This window comes from Pseudopodoces humilis, chromosome 3 (genome assembly GCF_049639895.1).
Source record: "Pseudopodoces humilis isolate 2021_Gansu_Grassland_sample_001 chromosome 3, ASM4963989v1, whole genome shotgun sequence".
NCBI classification, from domain to species: domain Eukaryota; kingdom Metazoa; phylum Chordata; class Aves; order Passeriformes; family Paridae; genus Pseudopodoces; species Pseudopodoces humilis.
This window is the reverse complement of record NC_142202.1, coordinates 29,185,516-29,204,822: the sequence shown is the minus strand read 5'-3', so window position 1 is coordinate 29,204,822 and position 19,307 is coordinate 29,185,516. Positions and strand designations below refer to the sequence as shown.

Here is a 19,307-nt window from a genome sequence, read left to right as displayed (position 1 = left end):
AACAAATAAGAAAAAAACCCTTATAAACAACTCACAGAAGCAGAGCCACAGCAAAGTAATTTATATTGGGTTTTCCTCCGTTCCTCAGAGCCTCCACCCTAATTATTTAAAGAAGTATTTGAAGAACCCTTACTCTTGAGGCAGCTGTAATTACAGTACAAATATTTCATAGTTCCTTCTTCCCTCATTATTTTACTTCTATTTGTTCATGTTGATAAGGGCTTTATTTCTGCTTTATCTCATTTCCTAGGTCTTCTCAAAATATGCACACTGAGTCCAGAAGTGTCGCCCTGAAAACTCAGCTTTTGAGCTTGCTAACATAGTTTTCTAAGGACTTTCCCAGGACAGTAACTGTAAACATAGATATATGTACATTCTTTCTGTTACACGTCTTGTGATGGGCATCTCTCATGGCCAGTGCAGTGAGAAAGTGTTATCCTGACCATCCAATCCCTGGCTGTGGTAAGAAGCCTATAAATCTTGGGAGGAAAAATAAACTCTGCTCTTCTTTCCACCACACCTCGACCTCTGTCTGCGTGATCTATTCATCTTCAGCGATAACATCTGGTGACCTCGCCGTGTCTTGCACGTGTGTTACAGGGTACTGTCTAGCCTGTGGCTATGGATGGTTTTGGGCTTTCTCTTACAGAGGGCCTGGTTATAGAAATATGGCATGCGGTGTCTGATCAAAGAGGGATTGATGTTTCGTATGCTGACTTCCAGCAATTGTGTGAGTATGGCAGAATTGAGGGGTTTTTCCCTGTGGTTGAAGCGATTTTTTCGCAGTCAGCTTGGGAAGCTTTAGGCGTCCTGATTGAGGCTCTGCTGGTCGGCTATGAGCCCCGGCTGCCCCGGCTGCTCGGGATCTGGCGAAGTTGTGGCGGTGTTCTGAGGTTGGGTCCCGGGGTCGGCTCCCCCAGGATCGCCGGGGCCCCCAGCAGGTTGAACAGGGCTGCTGCGGGACCGGTGGCTATGACCCCGCCTCGGCCGGCGCCCCAGCGGTGTAGGCCCGGGGCAGGGTTGAATCCCTGTCAGCAGGCTCTCAGGGGCGCCGCGGACCCGGGGGGTGTAGCCCTGCCTCGGCCCGCGCCCCGGCGGTGGAAGCCCAGGGGGTGGTCGCCTCTTCCGTGTGCCCTCCCGGCACAGACCGATGGGGGGGTGCCTGAACAGGGGGCGGCGCCGGCCCTGGGGGATACCTCAGGGTCGGTCCCGTGTCCCGGCCGCAGCTGGGCTGTGCCCTGCCTCGCGGTGGGGGACGGGCCGGGCCCAGGCCCCACGCCGGCAGCCGCGCACGCTGTTCCAGTGCAGGAGCGGCCAGCATCACTTCTTGGACCTTTCGCCCCTGGAGAAACGCTGTTAGGGGCGGTTCTCAGCGCTGCCCCCCCCCCCCCCCCCCCCCCCCCCCTCCCCCCCCCGCCCGGATTTGTGGGGCGTGGGGGCGGGTTCTGCGAGTGCTGCGGACGCCGGGCCGGGTTCTGCCGACCCCACGCTGCCGGTTTTCCCTCCTGCGAGCCCGGTTTGTTCCCTGGCAGCAGAGCAGGACGGTGCCGCGGCTTCGCAAGCTGTGCCTGTACCGGCGCCCCGGTCCGACCCCATGCCAGGAGCAGGCTGTGCCGAGCTGCCTCCAACTCCCCCCCGCCTCGGGTTCCCAGGCATCACCCGAGCCTGTGGCTGGAGCTGGCCCTCCCCCGTCGCCTCCAGCGGCCTCGGCAGACCAAAGTCCTGAGCTGTTTACCACTGGCTCGGGTGGTGCTGTGCGGGGGAGAAGCCGGTGGCCTTGACGGGCCAGGGGTCCCAGGGTGCTGGAGCTTCTTCAGCTGGCCTGTGGACTTTGTCCTCCTGTAAAATGACTGTGCAGCTGAGCGTATCAGGCATTCATTCCATGTGCTTCCAAATGCTTTGGTCCAGTGGGTGAGGGCATGAGTGCTCTTGTGGCATGGTTGAACACCACTGCTCAAGGTACCATTGTTCACCTAGGGGACGTTGATTCGGATTTCCTGGGGTGCATTTCTCCGATGGGTTCCACACTCACCCCTCCTGTTCCTATCCCTGCGGGACCTGGATTTGCTCACCTTGTGCCTTTTGAATTTTATGTTTGCAGAGCTGAGAACCAGCTGCGGGGAGATGGTGGCTTCGGGTTCCCTGGACCTCCCTGGGTCACTGGACTGCTGTTCTGACAGCCAGGGATCATCCTGAATGGGTCTGCACCCAGTCCATCCTTGGTGAGATGCTGTCAGAGATTAGCTTCCGTGGGTTTTGACACTGGCATGGACATCACGATTGTCTGGTTTGCTGACGGGCCCCCGGGGTGACCCTTGGACCCGATGCTGACACATTCAACACAAAGAAGAACTTGAGACTGACTCTTTGTTCAGCAGATTCTGTTTTCCTTTCTCATGATAGACTAGTCACCCTCCGTGACTTGATGCAAGAACAGTTGGATCACAGTGATCTGGAGCTTCGACCAATCCTGGGACATTCCTGCTTTCTGTATCAAGAAGAAGTCTGGGAAATGGAGGTTATTGCAAGACCTCCAGAAAGTTACTGCTATGATGGAAAACATGAGGATGTTGCAGGCTAGCATGCCTTCACCTGCCATGCTTCCTGATGATTGGCCAGTCCTCATTGTGGATCTGAAGGATTGTTTTTACAATTCCTTTGTAACCCGATGACAGACTGAAATTTGTCTTTTTGGTGCCAGCTATCATTAATGCTGAGCCCACACAGAGATATCAATGGAGATTTTGCCATAAGGCATGCAAAATTTGCTGGCATTTGCCGATGATATGGGGCTCTAGCCCTCTCTGGAGTTTGCAAGCAGTTTCCTGCTGCTCGTCTCTACAGCCTCCCTGAAATTATTTGAGGGTCAAAAATTATTTTGGGACAAACAGTCCCGCATCAGGAGGTGCAATTATTTTTTTTGCATTCAGTGCAGACACTGCATGAATGATGTCCAAATATTAATGGACTTTTACATGGTTGTGTCCCTATATGGGACTGACCACGACACAACTGTCTCCCTTGTTTGGTCTATTAAAAGGGGGACTCTGATTTTAAAGTCACCTCTGACACTGACCCCACAGGCACAGTAGATGCTGGAGGAGGTTCTGTGAGCAGTTTCTGCTCCTCAAGTTTATTACATTAATCTTTCCATTGATGTCGCTGTTTTGGTTTTTTTGGGGGTTTTTTAGAGAGTCATGAGGCTGGATCAGCCCAATTGATAGAATTACAGGCTGCTGTCATAGCATTTCGTAAGTTTTCCCAGGCACCTTTCAATTTGGCCATGGATTCTGCCTCCGTGACCAAATTGAGAGCCATCCACAAGCAGGTGATGATGTTAGACATTTGTTTCATTTATTCTTTGGGGTTTCTGTTGTTTTTCTGGTTTTTTTGTTTGTTTGGGTTTTTTTGTAAGAACGAAAGGGTGAGATATCACCCTGAAATTACAGCCTTCTGATTGTATGGAGTATTGTATTTTTCTATTATTTATTTTTTGATTGTTTATAACGTTGTTAGTTTCTTTGTTCATTTTTCTTTTTTTTTTCTTTTCTTTTTGTTAAACCAAAAAGGGTGAGATGCCTCCCTGAAAACTCAGCTTTTGAGCTTGCTAACATAGTTTTCTAAGGACTTTCCCAGGAGAGTAACTGTAAACATAGATATGTGTACATTCTTTCTGTTACATGTCTTGTGATGGGCATCTCTCATGGCCAGTGCAGTGAGAAAGTGTTATCCTGACCATCCAATCCCTGACCGTGGTCACAAGCCTATAAATCCTGGGAGGAAAAATAAACTCTGCTCTTCTTTCCACCACACCTCGACCTGTGTCCATGTGATCTATTCATTTTCAGCGGTAACACAGAAGTCTGGAAAGGGTCTAGCTAGGTCACAGCAAAGATGCTGAAGTTTAGACCAGCAGCATTTTGAAACATGATTAAGAGCTCCATAAAGACATGAGGTTGTAGGGAAAGAGCAATCTTTACTAAGAGAGATTTTTTTCCCTGGCCTTCAGCTCTCAAAGTCCTCCCAAATGACCAAGAATAACCTCTTCCTAGAGGATAAGTTCTACTGGCTCAATTTTGCCAAAGATTATTTAATACTAGCTTTCACTAGCAGCCTAATCTTTGTGAGAGTAAAGGCTACATGCTGCAGCCAGAGGATAGTTTGGGAACATCACTACTTTTATTTATAGCCTCAGAACGCATAAAATGCTCAACATCATAACAACTGGGAAAAAAAAGTCTAGGTGCCATACAGGTTTTGTTGCTAGAAATTTAAAATGCATAAAGGTATTGAATAAAACTTACATCATTCTGCAGCCTAAAATGGAAAAAAATTTAAGAAGTAGCACCAGTTGATTGTCGCCCTGAAAACTCAGCTTCTGAGCTTGCTAACATAGTTTTCTAAAGACCTTCCCAGGAGAGTAACTGTAAACATAGATATGTGTACATTCTTTCTGTTACACGTCTTGTAATAGGCATCTCTCATGGCCAGTGCAGTGAGAAAGTGTTATCCTGACCATCCAATCCCTGGCTGTGGTAAGAAGCCTATAAATCCTGGGAGGAAAAATAAACTCTGCTCTTTCTTGCACCACACCTCAACCTGTGTTCGCGTGATCTATTGATCTTCAGTGGTAACAGCTGATTAGCTCAGTGCATCTTTTTCCTTACCAGACATGGCAAGATACAGGATGAGGCACTAGAAATAACCTAATACATGGAATCACCAGTAGTAACAAATTGGACCATAGTCAACTGTGAGAAGGTAGAAATGGAGGCTTAACACTTACATCAACAAGTTAAAAAGGATGAGTCAGAACACTCTATTAGGTCTAACCTTCAGTGTCTTGGTTTCTTGACTTGTTGACCTCTAAAATTAACAGGTATTAAAGAGATTTCATAACTTTGTAACTCTCCTCATACCTGTATTAAACCTGTTTGCTGACCTCTGGTCATTGCTTTAGCACCAATCAGCACAAGCAAAGGCAACTGACAAAAACTAACAAGTAGAAAAGAAAACAGAACAGATGCTGTAAGTCCACAGTATGAAGCTACAACTTGTATGTCAAGCTTGAGCCATGACGTAAACTATTTTACATTTATATTTTCCTTTAGGATCAAGAGCATCTTCTTAAATAGACCATTTTCCTATATATTCTCCTCCAATCATTTCCTTAACCGCACTTCTCCCAATTGTCTCCAGAAAAGATGTGTATGCTTCCTAACACATGAACGAAAAATTCTACCCTACACCACTTCACTCTTGAAATGGGTATAAAAAGTTGCTATAAAAAGTCATCCAATATTCCATCCTCCACCCTATTGAAAATTATTTTGTCAGTGCAGATATGTACTCTTTAGACTACTAATAATAAACAGCTATCACAGTGTTTATATCCGGTGCTTATTTAAACTTTGAGTATCTCAGAGGAGATGGATTCTATATTCCACTATCAGCTGCTTCAGAAAAGTCTCAAACATGCTTTCAGCAGGCCCCAGGACATGATTTAGCTTTCAGCAAGTGTTAGATGGTGGATAGTTTATGTACATGCATCTGTTAAAACATTTTAAATAATCTAAAGAACTGTAGCAGGTCTTTGAATAGCATGGTCTTGTACAGTAGCTTCAAATTACATCTGTTCATTGAAACAATTAAAAAACTTGAATTTGTGCACTAAAAAAATTGGTAACAGAAATCCAGCATTAATATTTTTGAGCTTTACTGGTATTTCACAGATCATTTATAGTTTGGAGAAAGGCTTGCTGAAAGTAAACCTAAACCCAGTTCAGCACTGGAGATAACTGTATCTAGCTTCTCCAAAACCATCTAGAAAACCAGAATAACTATTCCAGACCAAACCAGTACATTTATTGAAGCTAAGATGACTTCAATAAAGATGCTTTACTCAAATTCTGCAGAAGACATGTCTGGGCTTGATTTTCCATCAATGAGTTTTCCCATAGTTATTACATTGATCTCTTTAGCTTTGAATCTCTTGATTCCAGACTGGGGCACCATAGAGTAACATCAAAGTCTGAGAAAACAGTGTGAAGGAAGGCCAGTCCTCCAAAAGGCTTCCGCCTTGTAGATCTGTTCCGTAAGATAAAACAAAACTGCTTAGTCATGGTGACTAAGCTGTGGACCCCTTCCTGCTTCAGGACCCCATGTTATCTCCTTGTAAACTATTGGTAATTTTACCCCAGTCTTAAACCATTGATCCCTTTCCCTTTAAAAACCCCAGCTTTTGCCCAATTCAGTGGATGTGGCAGTCACTCGCCCCCTTCACTGAAACCTGCCAATAAAGGACTCTGTGGAATGCTACACAGCCCCCCATCTCTCATCCACGCATCAGCTGGGGTAACCCATGAGCAAGCTGAGGTGATCACTAGAGCTGAAATCACATCTAAAAGAGCTGATCACTTGAAGCCTCAATCCAAGATCATACAGGTTAACCCCAGCTGGAAACTGAGACCCCTAGACAGCTGTTCCTCGTGGGACCCCTGTCTGGGAAGTTGGCGGTGGCCAGGGATCAGACAGAGCCCCGGAACCATCACAAACCAAACAGAATGTCTATGTAGACCTAATTCAACAATTTTCAACAGGCCTTAAAAAAACCCAGACAGACTAATACAAATTCACAACAGAATGAACTAATTCAACAGGACAAACATCTTAACATCTCTTACCTTCACCCCAAGAGCACTATTGTTATCCACTAAAATGATCACTATGAATGTGTCAAAGTTCAGCTGTGAACAGAAACATGGGCAGAATAATGAAAACGCACTAGTTCAAAAAGATACATTTCTTTCTTTCAGGCACAAAAATAAACCTTTGAGAATTCTATCACTGGAGTAAAGCAAAACAAAAAGATGTCTATCCTTCCAGTACCAATACTTCTGGATTGCAGCAAAGTAGTAATGATTTTTCAGTGACTTGACTACTGCACTTAGACTATCAAAATCAGAATATCTGTGTTAAGTCATCAGCTACCACTGATAAATAAAAACATGCCTACAATACATTAGGAAAAAGTTCTGCACTGAACTAATTACATGGTTGGTTTCAACTCGTTTTCATGTCAATATTATGTGCTGAATTACAAAGTTTTATTGTATGTTAAATTGCAACCCAATTTATAAATCTAGTTCCCTTTTACAGGAGCCAATAATTATACTATAATATTATATATACTATATATAATTATATATATTATCATTGGAAAGACTCTATTATCTTGAAAGAAACATGTCTCTTGAAAGGCATATAGCATCCTCAGTAATAAAACCATCCCAAACCCATCATGCATGGGCAAAATGTTCTAGACAATGATATTTCATAGTTCCAAAAAGTTAGCGAAGTTTCAGAACTCCTCACAATTGAAGTTCAAGACCCAGCTCACTGCAGTCACACCTTTTCCAGCTATGAACAGATCTGTTCTACAAACTACAACAGCTCTGCTGCTTCCTTTGGAAGGTCATCTTCTTTGGAAAAGGTCTTCCATCCAAATCCTGAACAAAACAAAGTAGAGACAGATACCAACTGTTCTCTGCACAAAAGCTCACTGTATTCGTAGACAATTTCTCTTCTTTCAAGACCTTCTTCTTCCACATAAACCTTTTCTTATCTTCAGTACCTAGAAGAGTGTATGTCCAGAAATAGACAAGTTCATTGTCTACACTACACCAATGTGCACTAATCTACACAGCCTTAATCTAACATATTGCCAATACACAAATCTACTGCAATTTTCTTAACATGAGACTTTGGACATAAGAAAAAAGCACCTGTCTCAAGAACAAAAGATCCAGGCACTGTCATTTAACACAATACCAATCAAAGCAGACAGACTTCTAAAATTTACCCAGTAATTTACCTTCCACTGAAGTAACAGTCTTCATCAATAACTGTAAAAACAGGTTTTTCCACCATTCCTTATTAAACACAATCAAGTGGTATCTGCTATCAAGGTAGCAAAACAAACCACCAAAAAAACACACTCTAAAAAAATCAAAGAGAAAGCTTGTTTTGTTTGTAAGCACATATCACTTGTTCTTCTTCACTGAGAACCTGATCATATAAGCTCTTGAATTTTCACCCACAGGCTGCACTACTGCAAGCTACTGTAGTAATGTTGAATATAAAAACAATGCTAAGTTCAGATGGTATAATACAAAGACATGTAAGTTCCATCCAAGCAACAGAGCGGAACTGGAAATTTTCTGAAAGGTATCTTGCAGCTCACAATGTTGGGAAAATACACCACAATTAAATGTGTAATTATTCTTCCGGTTGCCAGACTGTGTCTGTAGATAGCTGTAAGAGCAATTTTGGGATCGACATGTACCAAGTCACTCTGAAACATTGTACTGATTTAGAACTCACCCACAATATCCACCACGTCGGGACGGATAAGTGGCTCTCCACCTGTCAGTCGGATCTTCTCCACACCTTCTTTCACAAACAATCTGGCTAAGGTGATTATCTCCTGAGCAGTTAGTAGCTCTGATTTTGGAGTCAGCTGAACACCTTCCTCAGGCATACAGTACTGACCTGAAACAAAGATTACAGAAATACATGAGGCAAAAAATAACCCATGACAATTAATCTAATATTGATGGGCAAAATGTACCAAGGGCAGCTGTCTTTAACGGATGTCAGATGACACCAACTCTGCAAAAAATTTTACAATTTCCTAAAAATTTCCTGGTTTACTTCAGAGGAAAACCCAAGACTAATTTGATGTGCCTCAAAATTACAATGGATCCACTCTGAAGAAAAAGATTACCTTATTTCTATCTAACCTGCATTCAGAGACACCAAGTTCAACCAGCAAGCACTGAGACATCACCACAGACTTTGCAGACGTAATTGTGGGAATGCCTAGGTAAGAGCTCTCCTGCTTATGCAGACTTTGGGCACACAAGCATCATTATCTAAACCACACTAAGTCTCATAAAAGATCTGTCACTTCCACTTGTCTCTGGCAGATCCCTAGGCTTGCTCCAGGTTTCCCATCCCACCAGTAGCATAGCCCAAATTAGTGTCTATCTGTCCTTTATTGTTACTTTGTGAAGACAAGAAACAGCACAGGGCCAACACAGCAATAATAACCTAACCCAAACCCTGGCTGCCACACAAGATGCGCAGAGGAGTTTTGTGCAAGGAAACAGCAGACACTTACACCTGAGGTTGCATTTCTCAGTCAACGAAATTCGCAAGTAATTATGCTGCCGCCCAAAGCTGTCCATCAAAAAAGCAGAGAATGGAGCAGCACGTTCTAGCACAAAGCGTCTGCTTCCTGAGCTCTGTAATTCCTGTAACAAAAACAAGCAAGTGTTAAATATTTGAATGGCTACCCTGTCAGCTTGCTGTATAAATATCAACTCTGAACTCAACTGATAATTATTATTCCATTCTTCCCCACATAGACAGCTGCCCAAGGAAAACCATTGTCAAAACTGGCCATTTATTAAGTTTCACACTTAATCCATTTCTACAATTTTCCCTGTGCATTTTAAGATACCTGTCTTTGCCACAGGTGCTTCAGGCTTTTTGTGCAGAATACAAGGTGTTTTTGTTCAACTACCTGTCTCTTCCCAGAATTAATGATCCAGGATCACCTACGCTTACTACAGCCCTTGGGTAAATGAAATTATAGAGGAAGGGCTCTTCCTGCCCTTCAGCACAAGAGAACCTGAATTGATAAAACACTGCATCTCTGCTTGTGTTCCTATCATATTCCATGTGCAATATTAACATCTTGTTAACAGCAAAACTGAATTATTGCTATACAATTATGTTCCATGACAACTGTCTTCACTTCCAACGAAGTCTTCCTGCCTAAACCCACACAACAGAATACTTCCAAAGGGCTTGTCTCAGTTAAAAGATGACAAATAATAAAAGACATGGTGGAACTGGAAGAGAAATGTGTGATTCTGAACACCTGTTCAAGCTGAATAAAAAAGATCAGGATTTTAAAAATTTCTTTAACTGTCATGAAGTTACTATTACAAGTGATTTGTACTTATGATTTTGGGATTTTTTTTTTTTACGCACAATGTGATATATTCTAGAGCAACACAATTTTTAGGAAATATGAGTATCTGCCCTCTAGAATAAGGACATAAGAAGGATGACAACCTGCTGGAGCAAGACCAAATGAAGCCACAAAGCTGCTCAGATAGCTGAAGCACCTCTCCTAAGAGAGAAAGGCTGAGAAAACTGGATTTGTTCAGCTTGGGAAGGAGATGGTTTTGGGGAGACATTATAACACTTTCTAGTAGCTGAAGGGGACTACAGGAAAGCTGGAGAGGGACTTCTTCCAAGGACTCCTTCCTAGTGATAAGACAAAGGGGAATGGTGTTTAACTGAAAAAGAGTAGATTTAGATATTAGGAAGAAATTCTTAACTGTGAGAGTGGTGAGGCACTGGAACAGGCTTCCAACCTAAGTTGTGGATGCCCCATCCCTGGAAGTGTTGGATGGGCTTTGAGCAAGCTGATCCAGTGCAAGGTGTCCCTGCCCATGGCAGGGGGTTGGAACTACATTATCTTTAAGGTCCCTTCCAACCCAAACCATTCTAGGCTTCTATGACCACATTAGGTATCAAAATAAATATCCCAAATAGGAGCTGCAAAAGAATACAGTTCAAGTTTATAGCAAATAACTTAAAAATATCAGTACCATCAATGCCAGAACAGTTAATTACAGCAAGGTCTAAATGCAGGGAGTCCCACTGCCTTTAGCCTGTACCTTTCAAAGTACAATGTTACAGCTCTCTTCTTCTATACCTGTAAAGCACAGCTGAAACCACTCTGTTACTTTTGGAAAATATTTTGGTACCTCAAGTGAAACATACAGTAACTGAATAAACTCTTATCATGGTACTGCAGAAAAGCAAGACTTTATCAACATACTTTTATCAACTGGCAGAGACTTGGTTCAGGCACTACATACAAACATCCAAAAACAACATAATTCAAACTCTGCTAAGTATTTTCATCTACTACATCAGAGTTAAATTAACATTCTATAGGAGATCAATTTGGTAACTCATGAATGAGGTCAGCTTCGTAGCATCACAGAATAAACCAGAGGGGAAAAAAAATAATTAAGGGAACCACCTTCACCGGGTTCTCATTACTTAACCACATACAGACATTTAACAGCCATGGAAACCAGAAGACCAATGAAGGCTTCCTGGATATACAGTGAATTTCAGATCTGCTGAAAAGGCACATACAAAACCATTTCAGTATACATGGTGTTCACAAAGTTTGTGTGTGTATGAATCAGCTGCAGATTGTGCCTCAAGTTGAAATTGTGCCAACTAGTCTCAATACGCTGCAGCAGGCAAAGGATTAAATAAAGTTTTGACATAAATTTAAGATGTAGAATTAGGAACCAGACAAAATGACACATTCGTGAGCATTTAAACTACTTACCTAAGCAAAAGTAACGACTCAAATCTAGTGAAAAACCTGTGCAGTCTCCAGACATACTACAATCATAATGTATGGGATGATGCCAAGAGACTGGGCAGGGACACACACAGCCACAGCAATCAGCTCCCTGACTCTGGTCATCCCTAGTAACCAATGGAGCTAATCCAGCATAGGATTTCCCCACAGCCCTTGCAAGAAATCTAGAAATGTCCAGCTAAAATGCTGAACCACCCAGGTATGCTTCCTCAAAACATTTTCTCCTGAAAACATTTGTAAGAAATATTTGTGGGTGGGTGGAAGCCATAGAGGAGCCTCAGTGATCAAATCAGCCAGACAGCCAAGGTTATCCGGTGATCCACCCAATTTCAGCCACCAGCAGCCACAGCAATTTTGTTTCCAGCTGTGCTAAAACCAGGCTCCTTCTAAACTTAAAAGCAGGAGCAGTCGTTCCTGGCAGCACAATCTTTCCCCTTAACTTTAAACAATCCACTACACTTGATCCAAACAGCTTTTGTGGTAAGATAAGAAAACCTCACTCTAAGTATATCCATAGCAGAGAGGAGCTGCAAGAAACAAAGGAGATAGAAAGTGGCTGTTTCAAAGCTCAGAAAACATCTGTTTACCCCTGATAAAACTGCAGGAGTAGTTTCCCCAGAATTGCTTTTCTGCCAGAAGAAAGCAATTCCTTTCAGTTTCAGGGGCTGCAATGGCAGAAGCAGATGGGCTACAAGGCCCGCCCTGCCAAGATGTGGCCTTTCCTTCCTGCAGCACCAAAAGTGTAATTGGCAACCACTCTGCAGCCACACCCGCTGCTCACACGCTTTCGTTCACCTCCCCTTCCTGCAGCATGCAGAGCAAGTACTCTGGTTTTTAAACACCCCGGGAAAATGCTCCAGCCGAGGGGTGTGCGGGTTGCTGCAGAGCTCTGTACAGTTTTAGTTTACCCAGAAAATCCCAAATTGAGAATCCTTTGCTTTGACAGAAATGCTGGTTCTGTTCCACTTATTCTGTTTCTCCAAATACAAGCCAGGTTAAATATCCGGACTTAATTTCTTCATCTTTCCCAGTCAGAAAATTCACCCCTGAACAGACTAAATCTAAGGGTATTTTAAATCTGCCAAACTCAGAAAAAAACACAACACAGAGTGTTTTCTTCTTGAAAATTATGCTGCTTTCTGGCCTGGTTGGATATCTGATATTCTCCTTCCTATTATTTTGGAAAAGTGCTCACATTTGAGAGAGAAAGCACTCCCAGGTTTATTAAGATTATCTGAGCCCCTCTTGTGGGAGCCCTTTTCTCCTGTTTCTTTCCCAGTGACTCTTATTTTTCAGGACTGGGCTTCCCTGCCACTCCACTTGAAGACAGAACAGTACAAACCTCTCACCTCACAGTTTTAGAGTGTGCATTACAGGGAGGGAAAGAAGGGAAAAGCTGTCCTCCCTGGAAGAAAGGTGGGGGAAAATGAGGGACACTTTCATGCTTTTATGTAATGAAAGACAAAATTGCATACTTTCAAAGACAGTAATATGTTTAAAATAATTTCCTGTTATCAGGAATGTTAAAAACGAGATTCACTTAATAAATTATAAAAAGTTTAATATAAACAAAAAGACAATTAGGAGACAAAGGAAATAAAGCAAAGGGTTAAAACGGCCAGGTGCCCTGGAGGGTTGCCAGGAACACCCCTGGTATCCTGGTATCTCCGGAACACTCTTTTTATCCCCTCCTGCTGTGAGGGTTTGATGCATATTCAAACTTTTTCAAGAAGTATTTAGCATGTCCCCTCCCTGGTTCCGCCTATTTAGAACATGCTCTGTATGATTTCTGTTTCTGCTGTTCAGCACTATTTTTGCTGGCCATCATTATTCTTGCTGATGAGCATTATTTTGAGTTTGGTTTCCTTTCTTCTGCAAATGGTCAGTGTTGATAAGAGTCTGGGCCCCTCATCCTTCCTTTGAGGGCAGCTGGGCTTCATATCTTTCCCCTGCTGCCAAGGCGTGGTCCTGGCTTCAGATAACAGCTTGGGCTCTATTGTTCTTCTGCTGATAACAGCTTGGGCCCCACTGTCTTTGCCCTCTGGGGTTTCCTTGCTTTGTACCTAGGAGATTCCTTTAAGCTTAAAACTTGTTAGCAAGAAAAAAAGTATATACATAGCCAAAAAGTATTTAACATATAAATATTCACCTTAATACTTGCGAAAGCCAGTATCACAATACAGATTTATAACAAACAAGGAGCTAGCACTGGAGTAGGACACAGGAGACCACTTTTGTTGGTGATCTGTCATCCATCTGCATGTCTGCTATAGGTAAGGTACCTAAAGTAAAAGGAATAACACTGCCCTTCATTAATTTCTCTAAGTGAACTGTCAAGAAGCAGCATTAAAAGAACAGGCACTCAGCAATAAATTGGTGTCAACAAACTTTAAAGTTTCTATTGGAAATAAGTAGTACACTACTGCAAAGCAGGGGGTTTTAGAAATGAAAAGTAAAATGTTTTACACAGCTATTAGAGCTTCTTTCCATCATTTTCTTGATGTGTACAGAAATGGATTTGTCTGGAAGAATGACAGGAGATGGAATTTTCAAGCCATTCAGTTTCTGATCAGTTAGATTTCAGTACAGAGGAATTAGGAGATACCCATATTCCAGTACCATCAGCTTGAACTCCAGCAGAGGTGGATCCTGTACTACCAAAACTGCTACCCAACCCAGCACTGACTCATATTTTTATCAATACCACAGAAAAGGCCTGTTATCAGAGATGAAAACTCAGCTGCCTTCCTAGTAATTCAGGGCAAGGATGAAGCATTCTCTCAGGTTGTTGTGTAAGTAGGATTCTCTGAAGGGGAAGAACAGGTTGAGGTTGAACCTTGTCAGCTGCAGCCTTTGTGAGAGCTACTGAAACAAAAGAAAGCAAAAGCCTGCTACAGCTCCCAGGCTACACAAAAGGGGTATTCAGTTCCCTGGAATAGGAAAAGGTGGATGGCTGCTGGTACTTTAAAGTATCAATGCCCAATTACACAACTTTCTCACTCAAAAGGGATGTCTGTAACCCACAAGTCCCCATTCCCCTCTCTCCATAGTCAACAGGAGATACTTCTGCACATGGGAGGAGTACGCCCTTTCACATAGTGTGCTTCATCTGATCGATGAAAAAAACAGGTTCATTCTCTGGGCTGTTACGTTCTCTACTAGTTCTGAAAGAATGAGAGCTTAGATGACTGCACCTAGCAGCTGTATTTCAACAAGCTGTCAACCCTTCAGACCTGACAATTCACCTCTGATTTCCAAAACTCTTCTAACAATGCAGCAAAATTGGAAGCTGTCAGCAGAGGTATCAATAACCACCAGGAACACCACAAACTGGCAGATACTAGAAAGGCTCAGTGAAACACAAGGGGGCAGACAACAGAATTTTTATCTACTAATCAAGCTGAAGATCAAGTACTATCCTTGCTCTACACTTTCACCTTCACTTCATCCCCAGTGGTATTTGTGCACTATATAAAAGTAAAGCTTGCAAAAACTTCTGCACAGGCTTCAGGGGCTACCACAACTTGTGTACCCATGACACTGTTATTGCTGTTCCTACCTCCACTGGCTCTTCAAGCTCCTGCAATCCTGCTGGGTTTGTGCACAGCACTGCTGTCTCAGTGTAGTACCTAACACTGCTGCAGCATCACAGACACAACTCAGCAAGAGCTCTTCTCTTTCATGCCTCACCTTTAGCATATTCATCTGTAAGGAAGGGGTGACATAATGTCCTTGATTCAACCTGGAAATCAGACAACCGCAGAGGCTGAAATGGGTCTAAGTAGGCCAAGTGCCAGAATGAGGTCTGAGCTGAGAAGTCCAAGACAAATGTTTTTGTGAGGACTCAGCAGCTGCTGCCCAACAACTGACCCCAAACAGCAGGCTACGCTTGTGCATACTGGCATGGAGAGCACTGCCCAGGGATTGCCACCAGTAACCCACAAAACAGAGCAGCACACAAAGAGTTTCAGACACAACTGGCCGAGAATTAGGGCCATGCAAGGTCTTTCTTGACAAGCTGGACTCTCCACTTTATCCCAGCACTGAAGGCTTCATTGTGGCCACAGAAATTTTCAGATGGTTGTGTTTGGATCACAGCATCTACAAAAGCAGATGGAGTAAAATGAAGTGAAACTTTGTATCAAGACCCTTACTGGGCATGATACATCTAGAGAAGATTTTTTAAAAAAGAATTCCGATTTCCAGTTTTGTAGTAGAAATAGGTAATCCTACCTGATCGTTTTAATTCAAGAATAGAATCTGGACATACATTATCATGGGTACAAGATGGCAGGATAGCATCAAACTTTGTTAACTGTGAACTAGTAAAAAAAAAAAAATCCAAAGAAACATTTCCACACAATCATACTGTGAAAATACTGCTTTCATAGTGACTGTTTTAGTCCTAGAAAAAGGAACTTCACTCTGTGCACGCCTCCAAGACTGACAACTGTATTTCAAAAACCAAGATTCAAACACGTAAATTGTTCACCACACACCACTAGTACAGCAGCTGTACCAAACCCACTGTTTGCAACCTAACAAAAGACTTAAAATGGATGGCCTTGGATACATCCTCCCAGTTGTCTCTTGAACTGCCCGAGTTACAGAGTTCTTCCTTCCATAGCTGGACTGACCATTTTAAAGGAGACTGAAATATAGTCTAGTGCTCTCTTCTCCCCTTTGCACAACCTCCTTCCCTCAGGAAACTAAACAGAACCCATGAGTACTTGCAGCTCCAGCACAGACAAGCAGCATTAACAACTGTTTTGAGTGTTCTCTCATTTGAAGGAACATTTCACTGTTCCCTGTGGCTGTAACACAAATTGCTTCTCTCTACAGATGAATCCCAGGAGAGACTGAGAACAGAAAGGAGCAGTGAGTATATTATCACTGTGTAGTTGCTAAGTCTGCAGTGCTTTTGTTTTAACACTAGCTTACTTCTCAAGCCCTGCAGGATATAAGCCAGAGCCCTGGCACACTTCTCATATTTACTATGCATACAAATGAGTATCCCCCATCCCATTCTTCAGCTACCATGGCTTTTTGCCCCTAAGGGAAGTAGAGCTTTTATACGGATGTTGTAATCAAGCTCTCTCAAATGTATTCCTGAATATTAGTTAAAGCTACCTGATGTAAAGAAAGAAGTGAAAAGTAATGCTAATCACAATTTATAAAAATGTTCATGGCCTAGGAAAACAAACAAACAAATCAAATTCAATAACCTTTCTAGTTTTCTGAGTCAAGTAAGCATTCAATAAAGCAATGCATGAATCCATTGTTTCCTGTACATAAGTAAGTGGCGCTGAATGCATTCAATTCTGGCAACACGGATTCTGTCACTTAGCTTTAGCTTATTTTCTGTTTGTTAAAGACAGCCATGCAATTGCAAGTAACTCAGTAAATCATGTCCCAGTTGGGACTGCTCTGTGTGCCATGCCCTACTTCTGCTAGACAGTTACAGAATCTTTTCCACGCAGCTTTTTCTCCTGCATTTGGACACCAAGAGACCGAATCCACCCCAGGGATCGAAAGTTGAACGGGGAGAAGCTGTACGAGGGCAACACCTGATTTGATTTCGCGCCAGCACTAGAACAAACAGGTTCTGTGCGAAGTTCGAAGGACCATCGCATCACAACCACCGAAAGCTGCCAAACCACTCGGGTTTTGACCCAGGTTTATCAAAGAGCGTTGTGTAATGTCTCCTTTGGCTTGGCAGGAGCACAGGACCGGCTCGGTCCATGAGACTGCGTGTCCCACTTAATTCCAAAGGGTGACATTTCAACAAAGGAAGGACATTATGTATTACTGCATGTTTTGTTGACTCTTTCCTCCCCCCTATACATAATCAGGTCACCTTCACCGCACAAATCACGGGTCGGCCCGGGATACGTTGCAAAATTCTATGGATAATGTTGCATTTCTCTGCACCGTGCTGGCAACCCCCGCCCTCTGTGCCCAAAGCCCCCTGGTCGCCCCGCCAGGCGTTGCCACGGTTACCAGAGCGCCCCTCCAAGAAACATATCTTCTAAGGGACGAGGCACCGACCCGGCACTCAAACTCCCAAAAGCAACCTCCAGCAGCACCGCAAGGCTCACCTCCCCAGCGTCCCCCGCCCGCTGACGGATTTGAAGCCTCCCTGCATCGCGGCCCCGCCGGATCTCCCTCACCTGCGCGACGGCCGAGGCGGCCCTGGCGCGAGCCCTGGTGCTGCAGACGCGTCGCGAGGCCGCTCCGCGCACCCCCCGAAGAAGCTGCGCCCACGCCACCGCCGCCATGTGGCTCCCCTGCCCCAGCGCACGGGAGGCGCCGCCACCAGCCTCGCGTAGTCACAAGGGGAGGGCGGGGGAAGGCAGCCAATCGGAGCGGCTGCCGGCGCCGTGCTGCACGCCGGGAGTTGTAGTTCGCTCCCCTCATGCGAGCGGGCCGAAGGAAGGCGGGCGGTTTCCCACAGGTACGTCATTACCGGTGTGTGCTCCCGGCCAGCGGTCTCAGAAATTTACGGAATCACGGAATATCCTGAGTTGGAAGGGACCCACAAGGATCGTCGAGTCTAACTTTTAGCCCTGCATAGGACGATCCCCAAGAGTTACCCCATGTGCCCAAGGGTAATGCCTCTAGAATTCAGACAGGCTTTGACGCCATGACCACGCCCCTGGGGAGCCTGTTCCAGTACTCAACCATCCTCTGAAGAACCTGTCAGGAAAATTAATCCACAAACATCAGAGGTTTATGTCCAAAAAGAAGACAGAGGAATCATTTTACTTTATTCGAATAAAGGGAGAGGCCATGAGGCATTCATGGCCTCTCAAATTTTTGGAGGGCGCAGCCTCCTTTTTATCCTAATTCCCAGCCGTATGTCCCTTCTCTCTTTCCCCATAGGCTGAGGTACTTGAGAGGTACAGACTTCCCAGGATGCCTGATACCTGAGACCACCCACCCCCACCCCCAATGCATAATCGCCTTCTTAATTCTTAATTCTTGTGGAATTTTATGGTGTTTCTCCAGCATCTCTTTCCTCTTTCAGTGGAATCCATCCCATTGTTTCTGTTATCTCTCAGTGATAGTTTCATCTTATCAGCAGACCCGCAGCTTGTTTGTAAAGACAAACCCATCATTCCTCTCAATCCCTCCTCTTTTAATTTAATAATTGTCTTTACAAACCTTAGTTATCATTGACTTAGTTTCTTGTTCTTGGGTCTTTTTTGGTTTCACAATTATTTGCAGTGGCCTCATGTTCTGCCCTTTTGTAGCCATCTCTGGATCAGTAGGCATGGCTACTACCTGCATCCCTTTGATCACATGTTGAATGAGTTGTACTAAGCAAGGGGTTGTGCATGGTAAAAAGATTAGAGTTGCTACAACACAGACGAGAAAAAGCATTTGTTTAACCCACAGTCCACCTGGTAATCATGAAAACATGTTCCATTCCGATCCTTTCCATGTTTGGACTGGTACATGAGCTAAATTTCTTATTCTTTTTGTTATCTGTTTTACCACCTTTCCATTGTCATCTATTTGCAAACAGCAGTTTAAGTACTTTAATTTGCCACACACTCTCCCTTCTTCAGCTAATTAATAGTCTAATACCATCTCATGTTGAAATATTGCACTTCTCATCTGAGTCGACTGGTCAGCAAGAAGGTCAAGAGCTGTAGCTGTCTGGTTGATTATTATTTCAAAGATAGCTTGCAACCTAATTATCCGATTTAAATTATAAATGGGTTCTCTGGCACCTGATATTCATTCAGGTGGTCATTCATCTTTGTCCCACTTTTGGGTGCTCCCTCCAGCCAGTGATGCATCGACTGCTTTTCTCATATAT

The 19,307-nt window shown here is 43.7% G+C and overlaps 1 protein-coding gene across 9 annotated transcripts in view; it reads right to left on the bottom strand.

Annotated features, from left to right (window-relative positions):
- Positions 1 to 17,788, bottom strand: part of MOCS1 (molybdenum cofactor synthesis 1) — a 39,108-nt gene extending 21,320 nt beyond the window's left edge. For 4 of the 9 annotated variants that reach the window (XM_088053805.1, XM_088053807.1, XM_088053804.1 and 1 more), the window contains exons 1-3: positions 17,581 to 17,785; positions 9,182 to 9,314; positions 8,383 to 8,550 (exon numbers count right to left, since the gene is read on the bottom strand). In XM_088053805.1, the coding sequence (XP_087909931.1) occupies positions 8,383 to 8,550; positions 9,182 to 9,314; positions 17,581 to 17,760 (481 nt within the window). In that variant the 5' untranslated portion in view covers positions 17,761 to 17,785. Of the gene's footprint in view, positions 1 to 8,382; positions 8,551 to 9,181; positions 9,315 to 13,631; positions 13,652 to 17,580 lie in introns of those variants that run through there. The other 5 variants (XM_014261248.2, XM_088053802.1, XM_088053803.1 and 2 more) reach the window with 4 other exon arrangements.
- Between the last annotated feature and the right edge of the window lie 1,519 nt (positions 17,789 to 19,307).